Raw genomic sequence first — 24,527 nt, forward strand, 5'->3', positions numbered from 1 at the left:
TGCTCCTTACATTGGCTACACCTTGGATTTGTAGAGTTTCCTCTTTGTGGCCAATCCCTCATTACTCTATAATCTCTTATAGTTAAAAATTCTTTGAACTTTTGTTGCTCAGATTACTATGTGGCTTCTTAATCCTGACTAGATGCAGTCTTAAACCTATTTAAAGGCACAGCTTCAAAATGTGTTCACAGAGGAGTGCCACCTAGAATTCGAGTGGTTCCAACCAGAGCCGGCTGTGCTTGCCCACGGGCTGCGGACAGTGTGGGGGGAGGGGCCGGGCTGATGGGGAAAGAGGTTATGAACAGGCTGATCGGCGTGCCCCCTTTCTACTTTTCAACCATGTGACTGGACTTTTGTTTTAGATGATTATAGTCATCTCTTGGTACCCTTGAGGGAATACCAGGACCCACAGAGATACCACAATCTGCAGACTCTCAAGGCCCTTAGTCCAGCCCCCCGCACCTGCATCTACCAACCAACCATGGATCATGTACAACTGACCTTTGAATAACATGGGTTTGAACTGCATGCGTTCACTTACATGTCAATTAACCTGTGTATCAGTCAACCCATGCAATACTGCAAACAAAAACAAAAACCGCATATATGGACCCGCACAGTTCAAACCCACATTGTTCAGGGGTCAACTACTGTCGCGTGTTTTCACAACAAAAAATAATCGTTTTTAAAGAGTACAGTTTTCTGGGGCTTCCCTGGTGGTTCAGTGGTTAAGAACTTGCCTGTCAAGGCAGGGGACACGGGTTCGATCCCTGGTCAGGGAAGAGCCCATATACCGTGAGGGAACTAAGCCCGTGTACTACTGAGCCCACATGCCACTTGTCGTATGTAGAGAAAGCCCGTGCATAGCAACAAAGACTCACCACAGCAAAAAAATTAAATTAATAAGTATATATATATATTTTTTTTTCAAAGGTACAGTTTTCTATCAGCAGCTGGCAGGGTATAGTCAATGGCTAAGTGAAGCGAAGTGAAGTTGCTCAGTCGAGTCCAACTCTTTGTGACCCCATGGACTGTAGCCCACCAGGCTCTTCCATCCATAGAATTTTCTAGGCAAGAGTACTGGAGTGGGTTGCCAATTCCTTCTCCAGGGGATCTTCCCAACCTGGGGATCAAACCAGGGTCTCCTGCATTGTGGGCAGACGCTTTACCATCTGAGCCACCAGGGAATCCCAATGGCTAAGAGAACAGAAAAAACAAAAGACTTCCTTAAATACTGACCATTTCAGACGTCTATAAAATCTGACCCTTTTCAGAGTCCGTGAAAACCGAATCACTGTACTATCGAAGTCTTTAAACGTCTGAGGGTCAAATCACAAAACTTTATTTTAATTACAGTTTAAATTCAGATCCAAAATTTCCCACCTTCCTGTCCCTCTAACATTATCATGGCCAGGTGACAACTCACAGACCATCTCCGGTCTGCAGGTCCCAGGAGGCTGATGTCCACCTGTCTGTCAGGAATGTAGTGAAAGTTGGCTGTTAGTCCCTTCCCATCTGAGATGCTAAGAGTCACTCAGACCTGTTGTGAAACTGTCTTGCTTCACAGCCCATGACCATTTGCAATGACCTCCTTCTTTGATTTCTTAGTCACCATCCTTTCTCACCGATAAACCTTATAAGCTTGTCTTATTCCTCTTCCTTTTGTCTTCACTTCCCTATCTCCCCAACTAAATCTCTACAGTTTTTGTTCCATTGTTTCACATCTGTTTCCTCCAGTAAGTACCCTCATTTTCCCAATATCTACCAACATATTTCCTCCATACTTTCCCTTTTTTATCTAGAACTTTTTCACCTTGCAAATCATTTCTATCTCCCTTGCCACGTATCACATATAACCGAAAATTCAATGAATTGGACTGAATGAATTAATTTTTAAAAAGAAAAGGCTAAGCCAAAGAGCTAATAACTGACAGTTTTGTTTCTATAGTTAGTCCATATATTTGTTGTTGTTGTCTAGTCACTAAGTAGTGTCCAACTCTTTTGCGACTCCATGGACTGTAGCCCACCAGGCTCCTCTGTCCACGGGAGTCTCCAGGCAAGAATACTGGAGTGGGTCACCATTTCCTTCTCCAGGGGATCGTCCCAACCCAGGGATCAAACCCAGGTCTCCTGCATTGGCGGGTGGATTCTTTATCACTGAGACACCAGGGAAGTCCAGTCCATATATAACAGCAGGTAAATCAACTCTTCTGATTTCTTTCTTTCTTAATTGAAGTACAGTGGATGCACAATGTTATATAAGCTACAGGTGCACAATACAGTGACTCACAGCTTTAAAGGTTACAGTCCACTTACAGTTATTATAAAACACTGGCTGTATTCCCTGTGTTGTACAATATATCCTTGTAGGTTACTTTACGGATACTAGAGGGTACCTATACTGCTGTTCTCCCTCTTCTCTCGTTTTCTGTCTCCGCTCTAGGTTTAGAATGATACATGAATTCATCGGAAGTCACAATATCCTTGTCTCTATTACTATGTGACGTCAATTTACAAACTCTCCTAGAAGCTGCAGTAGTCTTAAAATATCACTTTGAGAATTTCATAAGACTCTTTACAACAAGGAGCAGCGGGGAGTATTCTAAGATGGGGCCTCCGGTGCGCAGATATAAACATCCACTCCTGTCCCGTTCTTGCCCAGTTTTCTGTTTCCAGGGCAAGGCGCTCCCCCCACCATCCCTGTTCTCTCTTTGTAGAGAAAAGAGGTTAAATGAGGTGACTTGAGAGCTCCCCCGTCTCTGAACACTCCTGGGCTGAACTGCTGAAACAGACCCAAGAGTTACTGTGGAGACTCCACTCTGGAGACGCATCTGTTGAGCCCTAGACAACACAGTCCAGCCAACTCAATCTGTTTCCGAGGATTTATACCATGCCTCCTATGGGTGACGCGGCATGAGTTCCTTTCCCTCCAATTACCTACTCTCTGGGCAAGCACATATTTTCTGTTCTATTAAACAGAAGTGAAACAAAATCAGCTTTGCTTTCTTTTGACAACACAAAAAAAGGTATAATAAGAAAAAAGTCACTGCCTGATAAAGAAGCTGGTATTATTCAGTTTTACATCTATGAAAGAGGCCCATGACTTTTAAATAAGTAACAGAGCGAAGTCCTCTGCTGGCTATACACTGTCTTCTTCTAACCAGCTTCCAACGGCTGGGAAAGTTCGCTCGAGTCTAGATGTCCTAACGAGCACCGTGTCATCAGGTCTGGTCCTCCTCCTCACCGCAGACATTACTGACACTGGGACTTGAGGTGACAGTGACACAGAACACATATAAGTGACTTTTCTTCCCCTCAGACGCAAAGGCTTGTCTCCAATAAGAGCAAAGAAACCTACTCAGCTAGGATACAAGAGAATGCAGTGCTCAGGGAGTTTCACAGAAACCCCAGGGAAGGCAATTCACAGGCATGACTCACACTCACACTGTTTCAAACGATTCCCGTCAAACCGGGCAGCTCCCAAGAGCAGAGGGCCACGGGCTCGGCAGTGCGTATGCCCACGGAGGCCCCAATGACGACGTCTGCACCTGCGGGGAGTCTGTCTTACGGACGCCCCCTCTCAAGTCTTCGTGAGCTGCTAAAAGCCATACCAAAAATGGGCCTTTCGGGCAGAGGAATCTCAGGGCAGCGACACTGGTCAGTACGATACCATGATGGTGGACACCAACCACCCTGCGTCTGCCCAGACCCACGACATGGACCCTGGGTGGTGATGGGGAAGCGGAGGGTCGTCGGTCGTGACTGTGTCTCCCCGCTGGCGGGGGAGGCTCTGCACGCGTGCCAGTGGGCAGCTATGGAACCTCTCTTCCTCTCAGTCTTCCTATGAACTTCACTTTAAAAAGTCTACTTTACAAACGATTTTTTTTTTTAAGTCCCACCTGACTTCATGAAATATACATGTGCAGGCAATATTTCCATCAACTGATGGCATCCTCTCAGGACAAGGCCTGCTTCTTGGCGATTGGGAATGTAGGAACCCATCTATCTCCCAGCTCCCACCCCCTGAGAACTCCATTCACCCGAGAGACATGCATTTACAGACGCCTGACACGTGACCTCGTGTCCCAGAGGGAGGCCCACGGAGATCTCGGGGTGCACGGTGGGATACGAAGCAGGTGCAAAGAACAACCTCTAGTAACCCCATCACACGGCACCTGGAACCTACACAGGCCAGCTGATCCCCACAACACTCCTCCTACAGGGCCCTGCAAAGTCAGGGGGCAGTGAGGAGAGAAACCAGAGGAAGCTCAGCTCATGGTATCGTGTGACCCATCTGGGAACTGCCACCAGCACAGGGGGTGCCATGAAAAAAGCAGAAATGGGGAGCAGGGTCACATTTCTCTATTACTCTTAAGAATTGAACTTATTACAAGAGTGGGTCCAATGTTATTTCTTTTCCTTTGTTATTTCCTTTAATTTCCTCTATTCATTTCTCTCTGCATCCAAGTCTTTTTTTTTTCACCCAGAGAGAGTGTGGTTTTTACTTATTTACCATCAAAACTTTCCCCCTCATATAGATCCTGGCGTGACTCATAATTTTAATGGATTTTAAGAGCAGCTCCCCAACCTGCTTCCCAGAATCTTCTGGAGAGCTTTTACAGATAAAGCAGGTCCTAGACTAATGATGTCAGGTCCAAGACAGTGTATATTTTCAAAGTTTCCCAGCTTAGTCTGATGTGTGCCCTCCTGCCTGGAATGTTCTGTCTGCCTCCCACTTGCCTGATTAGGGGAAGGAAGATTTAATCCTTCACTGACTCTAGGTCTCTGCTCCGGTAACACCCACAAAGAACGACCCAGGTACTGTGTTATCTAAAATAACATCCCCTTTCCCCTCCCTGCTTCATTTCTCTCCCTAGAATTTACCACTATCAAATAGATGGTATCTGTTTCACACCTACACCTCTGAAAGCAAGGACTCTGTTTGGTTCACTGCTCTACCCCATCAGGTGTCTGAATGGGGATTTGGGGAATATCAGGGACTTGGTAACAGCACATGGCCGGTGGGCTTCAGCGCTGCAGTGACCAGCTACTGCGCTTCTCTGGCTCCAAGGCAAAAGCGGCACCAGTGTTGAGGAGTGGCAGCATCCCCCGCCACGCGGCCGGACGCTCCCCTGCGCAGCGCCCGTGGGCTGTCCGCACTGGGGGAAGGGACACTCTTACACGGCATGCAGCCCGGGGGTGCTGCAGTCAGCAATTCGAGAACCAAAAGCTCATCCGTTCCACCACCCAGAGGCCCCCGAGGAAATCATCGGCCTTTGTGCTGAGGCCTAAACAGACAATGGACGAAGGGGAGGCCTGTCCTCTGTGAATAAGCCTGATTGCACAGCGCTCCATCCTGCCTGCTTCAGGGCCGTTCCCTTACCGTCTCTGGCGCACTGCGCAGAAAATTAGCAGCTACGGAGTGATGGGCAAATGAGAAGCTTAGGAAAGGGTTCCAGGAAATCAAAGGGTTACTGTTCGGGTGTCAGCCCACCCACCCATCCCCCAGTAATGAGGCTGAAGCAGAGCCACTTCGCAGTAGAGGATGCCTCCACGGTCTCCACCTGTCCCTGACCACCTCCCCACCCCAGAGCCCACGAGGATTCACAAAAACGCCTTCCATCTTCCTCCTCTCATCACGTCATCCGCTCTGAAGATGAAATACAGCGTTTCATATTTAGATCTGCTCTGAGTAACCACATCCAGTGACATCAATATCTGGAAGAAACATGAAAACACAAAATATCTGCCTTCGAGTCGCGTGATTTGAACAAAAGAGAAATCTATCTTAGGAAAGATGATGTCTCCTGAAATAAGAGAATGTGGAAAAGTATGAAGTACCCCTCAAACAGGGACAGCTCAAGGAAACTGCAGAGTGTGAGTCAGGGTTTGATCTGGGGGACAGGGAGGGCGGGACAGTGGGTGTACATGACCGTGGGGGACATTAATTACTCCTGAAGAAATGCGGCAATTGCCAGAGGGAAAGATGTACAGACTACAAAATCCAAACCCATAAAAATGGTGACTCCGTTTTGCACAGCATTCAGCACTGGGCATGGATTTAGAAACTGGACCTCATATAGCTGGTGGTCCCCACCCTTGAGAAACTGACCAGCCCCACTTCTAATCACAGGCTTAATGTCGGTGAAACGAAATGGTGCCGGCCATTTCTAGGAGTCTTGAGTTTTAAACTTCCTCATCTGAAGCCTCTGGATAAAGTACCCGTTACTTCATTCTATGACAAATGCTTTGTCCCAGTCTGTTGAAAGCCTGTTTCTCCCTCTGCTGTCCTTATTGTGGTAAACGTTTGATTTCCTGCCCAGCTGCTTACCTCCAAAATTTAGGAGACTTGACTAATAAATAACAGAAGGAGTGATAGTTACACAGGGTACTTGGATGCTAAAACTAGGGAGGGAAGCTGGGGGGTAAAAGAATGTTCACATAACCTCCAAGCCTCACCCCGTAAGTTACATGTTAATTACAAAGAGAAAAGGCATGAGATTAATCCAGGAGACACCATCTCTAACCATGTGATCAAACCAACACTAACGATGTCAGGACATGTGGCTATTCCAGGCCACCGACACCACACACCCAGGAGGACACGCCATCGCCCCTGTGCTGCTCTTGACAAAAACATGTATTAAAGTGAGGAAGAACTAAAGAGCCTCTTGATGAAAGTGAAAGAGGAGAGTGAAAAAGTTGGCTTAAAGCTCAACATTCAGAAAACTAAGACCATGGCATCCGGTCCCATCACTTTATGGCAAACAGATGGGGAAACAGTGGACACAGTGGCTGACTTTATTTTTCTGGGCTCCAAAATCACTGCAGATGGTGACTGCAGCCATGAAATTAAAAGACGCTTCCTCCTTGGAAGGAAAGTTATGACCAACCTAGACAGCATATTAAAAAGCAGAGATATTACTTTGCCAACAAAGGTCCGTCTAGTCAAGGCTATGGTTTTTCTAGTAATCATGTATGGATGTGAGAGTTGGACTATAAAGAAGGCTGAGCGTCGAAGAACTGATGGTTTTGAACTGTGGTGCTGGAGAAGACTCTTGAGAGTCCCTTGGACGGCAAGGAGAATCCAACCAGTCCATCCTAAAGGAGATCAGTCCTGGGTGTTCATTGGAGGGACTGATGTTGAAGCTGAAACTCCAATACTTTGGCCACCTGATGTGAAGAGCTGACTCAGTGGAAAAGACCCTGATGCTCGGAAAGACTGAGAGCAGGAGAAGGGGACGACAGAGGACGAGATGGTTGGATGGCATCACCGACTCAATGGACATAGGTTTGGATGGACTCCGGGAGTTGGTGATGGACAGGGAGGCCTGGTGTGCTGCGTTCATGGGGTCGCAAAGAGTCAGACATGACTGAGCGACTGAACTGAACCTCAACTGAATTCGAAGAAATCAAATAGATCCAAGTTGAAAGACCATGCAAGAGAATCTGTACTTCATCTGGAGGGGAAATGGAGAAAACTCTTGAAATAATTTTAGACTCACTGGAAAGTTTTTTTTAATTGCAGGGCTCCTGTATACCCTTCATAGAGCATATCTATTAATGTTAATAAACTTACATGATCTTTAAAAAAAAAGATTTTATAAAACAAACTTATGGCTGCCAGGGAGAAGGGATAGTTAGGGAGTTTGGGATGGTCATGGACACACTGCTATGTTTAAAATGGGTAACCAACAGGGGCCTACTGTGTAGCACATGAACTCTGCTCAGTGTCACGTGGCAGCCTGGATGGGAGGGGGGTTTGGGGGAGAGTGTATACCTGTATATGTATGGCTGAGTCCCTCTGCTGTTCACCTGAAACTATCACAACATGTTAATCGGCTATGCCCCAATACAAAATAAAAAATTCAAAAGAAGAAAGTTTTTAATTTTGTAAAACTGAAGTAGCGTTGATGGCAACCCAATCCAGTATTCTTGCCTGGAAAATTCCATGGATGGAGGAGCCTGGCAGGCTACAGTTCGTGGGGTTGCAAAGAGTCGGACACGACTGAGCAACTTCACAATCACAAGTGTTGATTTACAATGTTGTGTCAGTTTTGGGTGTCCAGCAAAGTGATTCAGTTATACATACATATATTTTATTTCAGATTCTTTTCCTTTACAGGTTACTGCAAAATACTGAATAGAGTTCTACACTGTGCTATACTACTGCAGGTCCATATTGTTTATCTATTTTATATGTAGCAGTGGTATACATTGATCCCAAACTCTTTAATCTATGCCCCCTTCTCTCCCCTTTGGTAACCATAAGTTTGTTTTCTATTTCTATGCATCTCTTTCTGTTTTGTAAATAAGTTCATTTACATCCTTATCTTTTAGATTCCACATATAAGTCACATCATTTGATCTTTGTCTTCCTCTAAACTCACATAATCTTAGTACAATGACCAAAGCTAAGAAATAAAGACTGGCACAATACTAGTAAGTTTATTCAGAGTTAAGCAGCTTTCCCCCTAATGTCCTTTCTCTGTCCTGGGACCCAATCCAGGGTTCCAAACTGCACTCAGCTGTTGTGGCCCTAACCTGCGATTCTTCCTCAATCTTTCTTCACCTTTCGAGACCTGACACTTCGGTGAGCCCTGGTCAATTATTTTGTACAACGTCCCTGAACTCGAACTGAATTTCTTATGATTAGACTGAGGTTGAGCATTTCTGGCAGGGACACTACCAGAGGGATACTGTGTCCTTCACATCAGGGAGAACGTGATGTCAGTGTGTTATTACTGCTGACCTTAACCATGGCCACTTGGTTATGTGATGTTTGTTGGGTTTCTCCACTGTAAGTTACCATTTTCCCCTTTGTAATTAATAAATACACTGGAGGAGCTAATATGAGAATATGCAAATATCCTTTTTCTCCTCAAACTCTTGCCCACTAATTTTAGTTTCCACGGGTAGCTCTTGCCGGCAACATTAATGTGGTGTTCAACTGATGGTTTCTGATTCTCTTATTCCTTCTTCTACATTTACTAATCGAGCTTCTTCTATAAGAAAGAACTGTCTCTTCTCCCCCATTTATTTATCCATCCACAGATACATCAGTGTTTCTTTATTCTATGGATTATAATCCAATGTTATTGTTATTCATTTTCTTGCTCAAATCGTTCCAGCTTTAGCCATCAAGACTTCTTTCAGGGCAGCTCCATGTTCCTTCTAAAAGCCTCTATGTTCTTTTGAGCCCCTCCTTACTTTCTGGCACAAATACTTCAGGCACACAGTCTCTTTTTCCTGCCCCAGTGCCTGAATCAACCACATCCCCAAAGACACTGGAGTTTCGAACATTATCTAATTACATTCTAGAAACATCACTCTGGCAGCAGCTTTGGGAGACGGGTGGAGCCTGAGCATAGAGACAAACAGGCCAGCAGGGAGCCTGCCACAACTCAGAAACAGTGGAAGCTCGAACCCAAGTGGTGGCGATGGCAGAGAGGAGACAGCTTCCAGAGACTTGAGAGGATGAAACGACAGGTCTTGGCATTAACTTGACGCTGAAGGGAAAGGGAGGAGGCGGCCTCCCCGAGGACTCCCCCGGGTCCTCCTGGAGAGCCTGGTTGGACAGCAGCCATCACAGTGGATGAAGGACCACCTGCCTGGGGGCAGAGGGAGCTGGGCCGGATTGGGCTTGGGGTGGCCGTGCGGCTGGCCATCAGATGGACACACTTGGGGTTGAGGACAGAGGAGGAGACGAGACAGTCGTGGGGAGAGGACAGGGCGAGGACACAGCCTGTGCCACACCACGTCTGGGGACAGACAGGAAGAATCAGAAAAGGAGACTGGCGGGGGAATGGGACAAGAGGTGTCGAGAGCATGATAAACCAAGAATGATAAACACAGCAGACAGGTCGAGGAGGAGAGGCACTTAAGTTTTCACTGAAGTCAGAGAAAGAAATGCCATATGGTATCAGTTATACGTGGAATCTGAAATACGACACACACGAGCCTATCTATGAAACGGAAACAGAGAGACACAGAGCACTGACTGCTGGCTGCGGGGGCGGGGGCGGGGGGGGCGACTGGGGTTAGCAGGTGGAAGCTCTTGTACGTGGAATGGGCACACAACAAGGTCCTACTGTATAGCACGGGGAACCATACTCACTACTCTGAAAAAGAACGTGTATATATGTGTAACTACGTCACTTTGCTGTACGGCAGAAATTAATACAACACTGTAAATCAACTCTATAAAAAAAGTTGTTTTTTACCTGATTTGGCCAGTATATTTAGCAGTTTTTAGAAGAACAGTTTTAATGGAGTGAGAAGACAGGCGCCTATGGGCAGAGGGGAGCAGGAGGTGAGACCAAGGACGAGATACACACACTCTTCCCTCACAGATCGTCTGCACAAAGTCAAGAAAACCGTGCATTTGTTGGAAGAGGATGCAGAGTGTGTTTGCTTTCATCAGACGTATTTAACATTTGTGCACTGCCTATGTACTGGGTGCTGGAAAGCACTGAAGCATACTTTTATGCTCAGGAAAAGGAGCCAGAAAGGAATGAAAAGTATTACTATTTTTCTTTTAAGGACAAGGAAAAGGATACACTACAGAATGTCCTAGAAGGAAGAGATGAACATCGGGGCAGGGAGAGAGCCAGGGAAAACTAACCTTGACTGTCAGCCTCTGCTCTCTGCAGACTGGCATGCAGATCATCACAGACATGCAAACAGCTCTGAAGATGATCTCCAGAGTTAAAGATTTCACATCCAAATTTAAAAACTCACGGCTGACACACTACAAACCACAGCCCGTTTCTGTATGCCCTTTCAACTAAAAATGGTTTTTTATATTTTAAAAGATTGTTGTTGAAACAAGAAACAGAATATGTGACAGAGATTGTATACAGACTGGAAAGACTAAAATATTTCTGACCCTTTAGAGAAAAGTTTGCCAAACCCTGCTCTAAATATTTTTACAATAGCAAACACATAACATTTAAAAATTCAGCCTAACAAAATAGCAATGATATGCAAAACAGTAATAACTTTGAGAAACACCCTGGAAAAGTGACCAGGCAATGGCAATAAATCTAAAGGAAAAAAAAAATCAGATACATACTGTCAGGGTCTTGATATGATAATCCAGTCTTCCTGGACAGTAATCTGGTCTCATATAACAAGAACAAATCTGTTCTATCTTCAGATACAGATATGCCTGGGACAAAGCCCCTAAAGTGGGTTTACCCACAGAAAATACAAGAAAAAAGAACCAAGAATTTTGTTTTGTTTTTTTTCTAACTTGTTTATAGTGCTACTATTCAGGAGGAAAAAAAAAGAACTGAAAATTAAAAGGTCAAAGGGGAATGATGAGGCAAATTATATCGAACAGCAATGATGTAATAACAAATAACTATTAAAAATGATTATGGGCATTACCTTGAGATATAAGGGGGATATAAAATGACTTCAAATGAAAAGATGAATCAGAAATTACATATATATGTGTGTGTATATATACAGAGAGAGAGTACAACTGTGACAATATATTAGTACACTGTTCAGAACAAGAACTCAGGGAGACAACTGAACTCTTATGTGGTTTCCCATAAAACTTTTTGTATTAAAAAAAGATTCTTAAAATGTAAATCCAGTTCTTATATGTTTCAAAGTAAAGCAGTCAATAAAAATTTACCTTTTAAAAGACAAGGTTTGAAAATGCATATTAAAATTTTAAGACGAGTTCAAAGACAGAACCATGACGCAGCAACTCGAGAAGCAGAAAATTCTTCTAGGATGAAACAAGCCTGATTCCTTGTTCTGGTCACACCCTGGCCTTCTAGAAATAAAAGAGAGACAGTCATGCCTCAACCTGTCAAAACAGTTCCAGATTTTCTACCCAGGTAGGATTTTTCAGGTGCTGCTTAAAAGAATCTCCTCCTGTAACCTTAAGAGCCCATGGAAATGGCCATCTCAAAAAGAAACCCTTTTGGTTTGGGGGCACTCTTTTTTCTTTTTGGCTGCACCACATGGCTCGTGGGATTTTAGTTCCTGACCAGGGATCGAACTCACAACCCCTGTGTTGGAAGTTCAGAGTCTTAACCATTGGACCACTGGAGAGTCTCTTGGGGGCACTCTCACAAGTCTTCTCTAATTAAAAACTGGTGGATCTGGTTCTTCTTGCTGCCACACACAAATGGCACTGAATACTACTGAAATTTCATATCATAGAAGTAGGTCCGTATTTCTCATTCTATTCCCCCCTCTCAATGTAGAGTCAGAAGGAAGGTCTGCCTTTTCCAAAGCAAAATGGAACTCGTGATTAAATTCAAAGGAGAAGTAAGAATTTATATGAATGTATTTTCTTGTCTTTGTATTCATCCTTTCAAAGCAGTTCAAACCGAAGCATTGAACAATGCTTAAGAAACTTTTTTTTTTTAAAAGATAGTGGAAGTAGGAAAACAAAAACCCACTACAGCCTGAAATACAACCCCACCCCACCCCCGCACCCCGCCACTGCCCTTTCAGTTCCCTTTAATAAATGAGAGACAGCTCATGATGACTTTCACTTCAGCATCTCAAAATGCTCTTTCTGTTTCTGGCGCCTCCTTCATTTATAATCTGTTATAAACTTCTCTAAACAACCTGAAGCTGAAAATGCCTTCCAAAATGTTGTCACGGGAATGAATGCGTCTCTATTAATTCTTTAGTCATGTTGTGACAAAAGCTCTCTCTCTGGAGCTACTACTTTTGAAGAAAGAATTTGGTTTCTGCTCCCAGGTTTCTTGGCACCAGAAATGGACTTTGTTGAGCTTGACTGCGCCATCTAAAGCGGTACAAAATTCAAGACTCTCTCCTGGGTTAAAATCTGTCCTAAGATGGTTTATTCTGCCCCTCTCCCCCAGTCCCTGAGGCCCCTCTCCCCCAGTCCCTGACACACGTTCAGCTACACAGTAAAACACGGCCAGGTAAGATGCAGCATCCTGAGCCCTCACCTCCCACTTCCTCATCAGTACTTAGACTGCAGCCCACTCAGTTCTCTCACCTACAGACTTACTAATGGATCCAGTGCCTCTGGCCCTGGAGATGGAAGACGCTTTAAGAGCACCCAGTTCGTCTGTCTGTTCTGTTTTTCCTTACTGGATAAAAGACAGACACATGCTGCACTGAAGGGACACAGCATCCACCACAGAGAAGCCTGTAGGAGGGAGTGATTATTCGGCAGAACGGGAAAAATAGTACAAAAGAAGGGATATTGGGACCTGAAGGACGAAAAGGAATAAAAAGCAGGAGGTCAAGAGAGGCAGAGATGAGAAACGCTCGTATTCACAGGTATGTGTCACCCTCCGTAGAATTTTCAACTAGAAGAGCCTAATTAAAGTGTTTCCAGAGCAACACTACCTTGAACTGGACACCTCAGAGATAGATCGTAATCCTCCCCATTCTTCACAGGCAGCTGGGCTCAAAATCTGTTAGTCGGTTGATTTGCCCCTCAATGTCTACCTCGGCCACGACTGACACGGGGGCCCGGGCAGTGCCCCTGGGTGCTGACCTCAGTCAGTCAACAACTCTGGTCGCCCTGTGAACAAACGACCACGCGACCTTCTCAGACCACAGCTCCGTTCCCATTACTGGTGTAATACCACAGGTGAACGACTGAGTCAAACTCCAGACGAACTGGCCGGGCGCTGGAGAAGACCGTCCCGGTCAGCCGTGCACCCGCACTTCCCACCACTCCAGCCCAGCCCCCTGCCCAGCCCACGCGCTTACCATCGTGAGCACACACCTGAGCCCCTGCACCCACACCTGTGCCAACCTGGACCCCTCTTTCTGCCCCTCTCTCCACCTGCCCCACCCAGCCCTCTACCTCTGACTCACGCCCCAGGCTGGGCGCCACTGTTTCCTCCTTGGCACCCTAAGGGTCAAGCAAGGGGCCCCTCCTCCTTGGAACGCCTGTGGCTGGAAGTATCTGTACCACTAAAACAGCCTCGGTTCCACACTTTGTTCTTTCACACCTGAGCTGTAACCTCTGAGGACGGAGCCTGTACTTGACAGAGTCTTTGAGAGCTGTCCTTCCTACGCCCAGTAAGTGATGACTAGCATTGTTCACTGATAAAGAGGAAGTGAACCTGGGCTCTCCTGGCTCTTCCCTTTTTCTCACCAAGTCCTACTGCTAATCCCTCTACTACAGCCACTCCAACTCCACTGATGAACCCAAACCCAGGGCACTCCTATCTCCTGTCTGAACCATTCTCAGTTCAGCTGAGTTGCTCATTCGTGTCTAAGTCTTTGTGACCCCGTGGACTGCAGCATGCCAGGCTTCCCTGTCCATCACCAACTCCTGAAGTTTGCTCAGACTCATGTCCATCGAGTCAGTGATGTCATCTAACCATCTCATCCTCTGTCGTCACCTTCTCTTCCTGACCTCAATCTTTCCCAGCATCAGGGTCTTTTTCAATGACTCAGTTCTTCACATCAGGTGGCCAAAGTATTGGAGTTTCAGCTTCAGCATCAGTCCTTCCAATGAATATTCAGGACTAATTTCCTTTAAGATTGACTGGTTTGACCTCCTTGCAGTCCAAGGGACTCTCAAGAGTGTTCTCCAACACCACAATTTGAAAGCATCAATTCTTTGGGACTCAGCCTTCTTTATGGTCCAACTCTCACATCCATACATGACCACTAGCTTTGATCAGATGGACCTTTGTCGGCAAACTAATGTCTCTGCTTTTTAATACGCTGTTTAGGTTGGTCATAACTTTTCTTTCAAGGAGCAAGCATCTTTTAATTTCATGGCTGCAATCACCAGGGATTTTGGAGCCCAAGAAAATAAAGTCTGTCACTGTTTCCATTGTTTCCCTCTCTATTTGCCATGAAGTGATGGGACCAGATGCCATGATCTTCGTTTTCTGAATGTTGAGTTTTAGGTTAGCTTTTTCACTCTCCTCTTTCACTTTCATCAAGAGGCTCTTTAGTCCCTCTTCACTTTCTGTCATGAGGGTGGTGTCATCTGCGTATCTGAGATGCGTATCTGATTGCATATTCTCCCAGCAATCTTGATTCCAGCTTGTGCTTCATCCAGCCCAGCATTTCGTATGATGAAACATTCTAGCACCCTCCAAAATGCTTCTCATCAATGCCTGACCTAAACTCTTCTGATAAAATCTAAACTATCTCACACAGACTAAACTATATTGGAAAAAAAAAGTTTGAGGTCCCTTTCCTGTATCTGCCACCTACCCAGCCAGCTCCCAACATACAGCTCTCCAGGAAATGTTCCAGCGGAAGCTGGACCTTAGTAGGGAGCAGTGTACATGCCACTCTGAACTCAGGACTACGAGGCCCTGCTACCCCCAATCTGGTTTCCTGCAGCTCCACCAACTGTGTATCATCTCCTCGGGCTGGTGTTCCAATCCAGTCTTGAATCAGATCACAGCACTTCTGTTCCCTGTGCTCTCCCTGTGGCCCCCAGCTCTGCCCACACTGACTCTCCCTCCTCCACACCCCCTCCAGATCTCAGGTTAGACAGCTCTTCCTCAGAGTGGTGCTCCCCAAGCTGGTCCGCCCCTTACATCTCTCTGCAACGAGATCTCTTCACTGTCTGCCTCCCCAGCCGAATTCCAAGGATCCAGAGCCCGGGAGGCCCAGGGCATGGCAGCACCGTGCATAAATGCAATGCTCAAGGAAAGTTTAATGAATGATCAAGCATTTAGGAAACCTTTGACCAATGATCTATATTCTCTACTTAAAAACAGCTGTTTCTGTAAATGTAATGAATGGGGGTTACTAACACAGTAGCGAATGATTAGATGAGTCATTTAAGTATACTTTTTAGAGCAGACTTTCAGAAGTAACTCCTCTGAAAATAAAATCTCTTCTTTTTCCGTTCTTGAAATTCTGGTACTACCACACAATATCATGAAAAATTAAGTGAACATCAACGATAACTTAACACTTGTTAGTTTTATGTTTCGTTCCTTTACTGACCCCCCCCGGAGGTGGAAAAAATAAGCTGAGTGATTTCAAGCTCCATGTGCTCAGTCTCAGTTTTGACACTGTTTGTGGGAGATCACTGAACACACAGTCAAATGGCACCCAGCACACAAGAAAGACGATGGAGCCTGGGAAGGAGTAATGTTCCATAAACCCTGAAATGCAAGCTCCTGCCGATCCCCCACTCTCCACCCAGCACCCAGTTGTTGTGGATACCCAGGGTCTCCGTTGTATTTTTTGAATGAATGTCTATCTCTAATTGGTCAACACTATTTATATAAGGTCCCTTTATAGGGAACTCTGATGAATTAATACACAGCACATCTCAGTGATTTCAGACAATGCTAATTCTTGAATTGGACTTTATCACTGGTGAGCACAAGCTCCCAAACACATGGGTTAAAGGGTGATGACATTTCTAAAGAATGTACCGACAGCTGTGACGGTGATGTCCATTTTTGTAACTCCCCTTCCTATCAATAGGTAAAAAGACCAGGAAGTAAGGAAGCAGAGCCTCTCCTTTGCTTCTGCACCACTGCAAGAGTGAGAGAAACGAGAATCTTGGTGTGTCTGCAAGCAGCAGCCCTCATCCCTTTCAGGCAAAGGCAGCTCTGTTTACACAGGCACCAGTGTTAAGGAGCCAGGCAGGAAAATAAACGTAAGGACCAACCAACCAACCACCTGCAGGAAGTCTCTAATCTGCAAGGGTAAGTCTGAACTTCCCATACCAGCTGGAGCACAGGAGGAAAAGCTGGACAGGTGTGGGAAACTCTTCCCGTCACTAACAGATGAAACATTGAAGACAATGATGGCTTCTGCTGGCCTCCAACTCACATCCCTGAAGCAGAAGTGGGCTCTAGTGAGGAGAGAGCAGCAAACAGTAATCACTGACTTTGCTTTCTAAGGATTTTCTTGCTCTTCCCAATCCCACCTCCTCACACTGACAGCCACTCACAGTGAATGGGCTTAAAGTGGTAGATGAGATGCAGACCAAACTCACACCTTAAATGTGAGGTTTCCTCCAATTCAGAGAACTGACATGAACAATTCAAGTGACAAAGGTCTGAAAATATTTTGAGCTCAATAATACACGACAATTTAGAATTATTCAGAGGCAGAGGCACTTGGTTACTGACGAATGTGAATGTGACTATGTTTTATAATATTAAAATGTTAACACAAAAATTGCAGGTGCCAAATGGTCCTTAAAAAGAATCACAAAATACTTATGAGCAAAAATGTACATTTAAGGTTCTATACCCATTAGCACATTAACTGTAAAAAGAAAAACAAAGCACACTGTATTGGTCTATACCCCATTACAACAGTCTATTTTTAAAACCAGTCTTCCCCACTTCCACTTGATATGTGCTGCCTCTTAAAGCTTTATTGCCTGAAGGCCAACTCTTTCATCTAACAAAATATTTCCCTGAGATCTTATTTTCCCTGAGTATTCTATTTTCCTAAAATCTCTGAAAAGAAGGAATAAAAATTACAATTTATTCCCATAGAGAATTGAAAGCAGCAAACATTAGACCATCATTCGGTGAAGATATTCTTTGGCAATAAATGCTTAGGAAGACAACTTCAGTCTCTGCCCTTCTGAGCACAGGGGTCAGGAACTCCAGCTGAGCGATGAAGGACATTCAGAAGGACACACTGCCTTCACCCTCCACACAGCTGTGGTTGCCAACTTTCCTAGAGCCTTTGCTCTCCTTCCTTCTTTGGGCCCATCATGTTTTAGGAGAAAGATGACCCATAGGGAGCACTCAGAATTCAAGGCTGCAACCGTAACCTGCCCTTTGTCACACTCACACCCCTGCATCTCCACCCTTAACCTAGAATTCCAGCTTACAGATTATTCATCTATATCATAGCTCGATCATACAGAATGACAGACTTGTGTTCTTCCGAAGGATGATGCTACTCCCCAGAGGACTCAGAAGCAAAACGACTCCTTATTTGTACTAATTATGTTTTCTTTATGGAATATAAATAGAATTTAAGCCTCACTTTGATATCATAAGACAGACTGATTAACAGTTTAAACAATAGATAAGGCAGTTTTATAATCTGGATGCTTGGTCTATACTATCCAAACCTAAATCCTTGGATGGCAAGGAGATCAAACCAGTCAATCCTAAAGAAAATCAACACTGAATATTCATTGGAAGGACTTGCTGCTGAAGCTGAAGCTTCAATATTTTGGCCACCTGATGCGAAGACCCAACTCACTGGAAAAGATCCTGTTGCTGGGAAAGACTGAAGGCAGACAGAGAAGGGGGGCAGCAGAGGATGAGATGGTTGGATGGCATCACCAACTCAATGGACATGAATCTGAATAAAGTCCAGGAGATTGTGGAGGACAAAGGAGCCCGGCACGCTGCAGTCCACGGGTGGAAAAGAGTCAGACACCACTTAGCAACTGAACAACAACAAATCTGAGAAGCCAGACTTCCTATGTGGAAAAGCACTTTGCTCAACTCTCTAAATTATATAATAAAAATTACTGTAAGAACACTGAAGAGAACTTGCAGAAGAAAACGCCAACTGGAAGAAGAGGCAAAAGTCAGAGGGCACAGTTAAAAGAGGGAGAACTTACCAGCTGGTATTCAGTGGAGCTAAGATTTAAAGATTTACCTCTGTAACATTGCTTTTTACTTAAAATAACAAGCCTTGAGAAAGCTATACAATAAATCTAAACATTCAACACTTCACTTAATGTTAGATCCCTTGGTCTAACAAGAATTTTATCGATCTGTTTCATCATTTGAAACCTTCCGAGAACCTTCCAGAATTAGAGCATTCACTGCTGCTAAGAGTGGCAACCGCTGCCTTGTATAAATAAACGTGTATCTTTCAGCTGAAATGAGTAATCTATGTTAAACTTAGAGCTCCAACTTACAAGCTCTTGGTTTTCTTAGGAGCCCTGAGAAAATCTTTGTTTGATCTTCTGAAAGAGAACATACTTTAATATTGGTTTTGGAAAATCTCACATTAAGAACAGGGTTTAATCCAATACTAAAGGAAGATGAGGAAGAGGAGGGGGAAGAGGGGAAGGACGGGGAGAAGAGGGAAGGAGGGGAGGAAGAGGAGAATGGAGATGATCATTTTGAAACCTGTGACTAAGCTGCTCAGGGCAGATTTCATCTTTTTAAGCAGTTGTCAGGGATGCCTTACAGTAAACGGATAGAAACAAACAAGGCCAAATACGGCCTAGATCCATTCATAAGATATTCAAGCCCAGAGTATTTTCCATCACCGTCAGAGTGCAGCAGGAGTAGGTACAGTTGACTTAAAGATTGCTCTGGACTCAGTAAGCATCTCAGAACCACCTGGAGTTTCCAGCTGAACCCGTGAGGACTAAGAAACCTAACAGGTTACAATCACTATGCAAAACGCTTATGATAATCATTCATGAGCTGCTTTGAGGTAACTAAGAACTCAAGCACAAGTGAAAGAAAAGAGACTTCAGGACTAAAAGCTTGCTCTGCACACAGCAGACAAAACTAATAGACATCAGTGCTCAGAAACTAAAGGGCGGATTTCAAGTATCCAAGGAAAGGATGACAACAATTTCTACATTACCATGAAACTTGGACTCCCACAGGGATCATATTAGTCTCGTCAAGAAGTTTCTTCAGCATCATCTATGAGTCAAATTTTAGATTTAAATGGCAAAACAGGCTCATCAATAATTAGGCCTTGGAACGCATCCAAATTAACAGCATAAAATAAATGCTTGTAACAAAAGAACTCTACAGAGCTAGAATTTATGCAGCAGAATATGCAACCAAGTCCTGCATGACAAGGCAAAGGGAAGGCTGTAACATCAATGTGCAACAAAATTTAAAAGAAAAATATTTTTAGCCATGTTGCATAGCATGAGGGATCTCAGTTCCCCAATCAGGGATGGAACCTGCACCTGCTGCAGTGGAAGCTCTGAATCTTAACCACTGGACCACCAGGGAAGTCCCAACAAAACTACAGATGGTACAGTAAAGCTGTAAGACAGCGACAGATCTCTGCCTCCTCACGACACAGACACATAGAGCAGAGCAAAACCAGCACATAGCCCAATCACCCTCACTTCACAGACGAGAAGACTAGACTAAGGCCCACAGAACTGTCCAAGATGATTCAGGCTGGAGTCTAGGCCCAATGGCTCCACTCCACACCCACTAGACCAGCTTTTTCTCAAAACATAAGAGACAGAAATTGCCATTCTTACTGTTGGCTAACTTATCACAGGGTCCAAATTCTTGGGAATCTTTCTTTCCTCGACTCTCTGGGACTAAAAGCTAAACAAACTCCTGTTCCAACAGATTCCCTAGAAAACCCCAAATTCCCCAAAGTGGATATGGGACTGGAACCTGAACGAGCCCTATCATACCACCACAGAACCACACGGCAATTCACTTGCAAATTCTTTCACAGACATCATGCTCCAAGAGCCACAGCTCACGAAAGAAAAGAGGGGCGAACTCCACACCAGATCAAGGGAATTGTGCCAGAATGAGAAGAGCCTAAGACATGAAGCAAAGCAAACTTTGCAATACTCAGGAGAAAAGGAAATTTCCTACAAGCCTCAGGGAACCTTTCCCAGAAGGTCTCATGGTTGCTGAGAAAGGAAAGGGTTGCTGTGGGTCGTCATTATAGCTCTGAATTCAATGTCATCATTCTTAAAGGTCGTCAGCTACGTTTAGATTGTTTTTTTGCCAACAAACCGAAGGGAAAATGCCATTCAGGGATCATGAGAAAGTGCTGGGCAGAGGGCATGCTGGGAAAGCAGCATCCCATAGTAAGCTGTGGGGAGTGACGAGCTCTGGGAGTCTCTGCCCATCCTCCCTGGAGCACCTCAATCTTCGGCGGTGTGACACATGCCCCACCCAGCCTTCCTTCAGGTGATGATTAGGGGTTTGTTGCTGAATTTAGGTTTTCCCGGCTTTTTCCTTTTATAAAAGAAGTCCTTCTGGTGCTAAGATGATCAGGAGGAAAAACAAATGCTAAACCAAAGATAAAGCACAGGAAAAGATTAAAACCAAGTTAGGCTAAAAGACTTTTTATATGGAGTAAAAAGTATGCCAAATGATTCGCTTTAATTCCTAGTGCCACAAAGTTGGATTGGTTCCCTTGGCTGATGATACAGAAACAATATGTAACATTGTTTCTAAGCCACACAACTTCATATATCTATGACACTTTCTAAAACCAGGCAAACTGAAGACGTTAAACAAAACTCAGACTACCAAATTTGCAAACACCCAATCCATACATTAATGGCATCATGGACTGAAGTGTTCACGCCTCCAAAGGGAAATAAGAAACATCAAGTTCTGGAACACACAAATTCATCTTGCTTCTCTATAACTCTTCAAAGTTTCACTCAAACAAAATGGGGACATTATAAATGCCCGATATAATCGGTGTCAAAAATTAAACAGTTTGTTTCTAAATAGTAATATAAATTAGTCACATTACTTTGAAGAAGCCTTGAGACTGATAATTTTAAAAGAACCCCAGGAATAAATACACAGCTTCAATGACCAAATAAACCTATAGCAATTAATCAGTCCCCGAAAAAACACATACTGACCAATTCATATTTATCTAGAAAATGTCAAAAATAACTGTCCTACCTACTGTGCAAGATGGCTGAAAATAAACATAAAAATGACACAGTATGTGAAAGTACTTGATAAACAAAGTCAGTAAGAGAATTTACACAAAGACTAGTTAAATGCAAGTAATGCTCTAATTTGGTATGGTAAACAAGGAGGAGACTAGGTATCAGTAACCTGAAGTCTAATCCTAGTTGAACCACTAAGGGCTAGTAACCTCACTGTAATATAAATCACTAATGCCCACCGTGTTCCATTTTTTTAATTGGAAGGTTAACGGAATTGGACTCGAGGGTTTGAAGTCCCTTTTGGCTCTGCTACTGTGATCACTAATATTTCACACCTAAATGACTACTAGTATAAACAACATTTCACATTACTAAATATTCTCATATGTGCTACTATGTCACAAGCAGATACCCCATCTTTCCTAACTTGGCAGACGCAGCAGTGATACCTTGCCAGTGATACTTCTGGAGACCTGTGTGCAGACCTGCGAGGGTTTAAAGCCCAATTATCTATTTCTGCACAGAGTTGGTCCAAGATTAAATGAGAGGAAGACACATTTTATCCCTCATTGATCAGACTAGTGAGCTGAAGCCGAGATGAAGTCATCTACTGACAAAAGACTGAAAGCTGGGAGCAGAAAGCAGGTGTAGGGCTCTTCTCCATCAGGGACAACTGAGTGTCTGAGATGGAAATGCACCAGAGTGGGTCCCCTCGTGGCCAGTCTGCTGTGGCAAAAAGGAAGGCAATTCCCTGCTTCCACCCATGTGCAAACCACCAGGCACTGGTCTTTCTGCATGCCAGGGATGTGGAAATGAACAAAAGCAAAGTCCCTGGCCTCATGGTGCTTACACTGTGGTTAGGGAAGAACCACAAAGTAAATGAGTAAAATGCAGGGTATATTATCATGGTAAGGGCTATGGAGAAAAATGAAGCATGCCAAGGGGACAGACAGCATGTATTTGGCGATTCATGAATTTCTTTTAAGCCAGCTGGATGCCACTTAACAGAACTACAAGAATGCATCTAGTTTTCCTCAGCATTTCCTCAAACAAGGAATTCTCCGTACACACGAAGATGATTCCAATTTTATATTGATTGCTCAAAAGCTCTGAACTGCCAGCCATGAGCTATCTGTCACGTGGGCAATCTAAACCCCACACTAACATCAACTCACCCCAAGCCCACCTTTGAAATCCACAAAGAATGGAAATAGATTTTAAGAAAGAGTCAGGAAGAGCCAGGAGAAGTTACCAGAAATTAGTTGAAATGCTTCTGAATAGGCACAGATGTCTCTTAATGCACAGTTTAAAAAGCAATTTGTGTGCCCAGGTCTGCTAGGACAAGGCATTGAGAATACAATACACACCATTTTGCTTTTTTCTGACCTGTCATTCTAGTGACATTCTCTACTATAGTCTATATTTAACCAGCTTACTGGGCAGTTTCTCCAGCTTTTAGCATTTCCCCCCCTTTTATTAAAAAAGCAACTCAGTTTGCAAGAAAGTTCCTACAATATACCAGCCCCTGGTAAGCTGTGATACCCTTGGATGAACACTTCAAATCACCTCGTTAGTTGAGCTGACAAAACAGGCTGATCTTCGTTTTAAAACGCCTTCTCTCAATCACTAAAATCTCATCATGGTCCTGGGATTGTATAACAGCATCCTGAGAATTACAGTAAGTCTTTCGAAATGTGCGACAGCTTACTGTAACGTCTGTCTATAACACACTGCCCTTCTTTTTAAACGGAGAACCCAAAAGGGGTGGCAAAGTCACTTTTGCGAAGAGCCCGGGCCTGGGGTGGAGCGGGGGGCGGGCCGTCCATCCTAAGGAAAAACATCCGATGGGTTTTCCCTCTGCCCACACCGGAGGGGAGGCGTGTGTTCGGCTTCTCCGCGGGAGGGGCGCTCCCTGGCCGCGATCGCGGCTCGGGGCCCGGCCCACCGCGCGTCGATTCCGAGGCGAACGGGCCGGCAAACTTGAGCCGGGATCCGCGGATCTGGCCCCGCGCGAGGGGGCAGGCTCTCCCCGGCGCCACCCCGCCCTGCGCGCGGGTGCGGGCCCGGGTCCGGCCCAGCACGGCGTCTGCGGGCCTCAGGGGCTCGGAGGCCGGGCGGCGGGGACTCGAGGAGCGAGGGACAGCGGGGAGGGAGGGCGACTGCGGTCCGGGGTCCGCTCCAGGGCACAGGGCCGGGCCCCGGGGCGGCTGTCCTGGGCGGGGGTGAGGCCCGGGGGCTGGGGCGTCTCCCGGGAGGCACGCCGAGCCGAGCGCTGACCGCGGGGACCCTGGTGGGGTGGGGACCCGGGGCTCCGCGCCCCGCCCGGCTCGCCCCGCCCCCGGGCCCGGGGCTGCGCGGCCCCGCCCGGCCCCCGCCTCACCTGATGTACGGGCTGGCGGCCGCCAGGATGTTCTTCTGCACCGGGATCTCCTCCCCGTCGAGGACCAGGTGCGCGTCGCAGAAGCGGGACTCCTCCCGGAACGAGCTCAGCGCGCGCAGCAGGCGCGTGGCGTGCTGAGGGTCGGACACGGCGCTGCCCTCGGCCATAGCGGCACCCGCTTCTCCGCCCGCCCGTTGGGGCTCTGGAAGGCGCCCCGCCGGACCCCGCGAGCCGCCTGCGCTCGGCGCGCGCCCAGTCCGCTCGGCCCGCGCGCGCCCCGCCCGCTCGGCCCCGCGCTCGGCGAGCCGAGATCCAGCCCGAGCCTCCAGAACGCGCCTGCGCCGTCGGCCCCGCGAGCGGCCGGCGCCTTTAAGGAGCCGCGGCGTTGCGTCATTTTTCCGCGACGCCCCCGCGCTCTCCTCTTTCTCTCTCTCTCTCTCTCTCTCTCTGTCCCGCCCTCCGTCGCCGGAGGCGGCCAATCAGAAGCCTCGTCCCCCTCCCGAACGCCCCGATCCCGGAACTGGAGCTGCCTGGGCGCGGGTGAGCGACTGAGAGCGATCTCTGTATCGCTAG

At 45.8% G+C, this 24,527-nt stretch overlaps 1 protein-coding gene across 2 annotated transcripts in view; it reads right to left on the reverse strand.

Annotated features, from left to right (window-relative positions):
* The window catches only part of GAN (gigaxonin), a 59,394-nt gene extending 35,097 nt beyond the window's left edge, over positions 1 to 24,297 (reverse strand). Inside the window, exon 1 of one of the 2 annotated variants that reach the window (XM_055413065.2) lies at positions 23,955 to 24,297. In XM_055413065.2, coding sequence (XP_055269040.1) covers positions 23,955 to 24,121 — 167 coding nt within the window. In that variant the 5' untranslated portion in view covers positions 24,122 to 24,297. Of the gene's footprint in view, positions 1 to 11,647; positions 11,765 to 23,954 lie in introns of those variants that run through there. The other variant, XM_088830776.1, reaches the window with a different exon arrangement.
* Between the last annotated feature and the right edge of the window lie 230 nt (positions 24,298 to 24,527).

The sequence above is a fragment of the Moschus berezovskii genome, chromosome 22, assembly GCF_049115385.1.
Source record: "Moschus berezovskii isolate FMDL1 chromosome 22, NW_MosBer_1.0, whole genome shotgun sequence".
NCBI lineage: Eukaryota > Metazoa > Chordata > Mammalia > Artiodactyla > Moschidae > Moschus > Moschus berezovskii.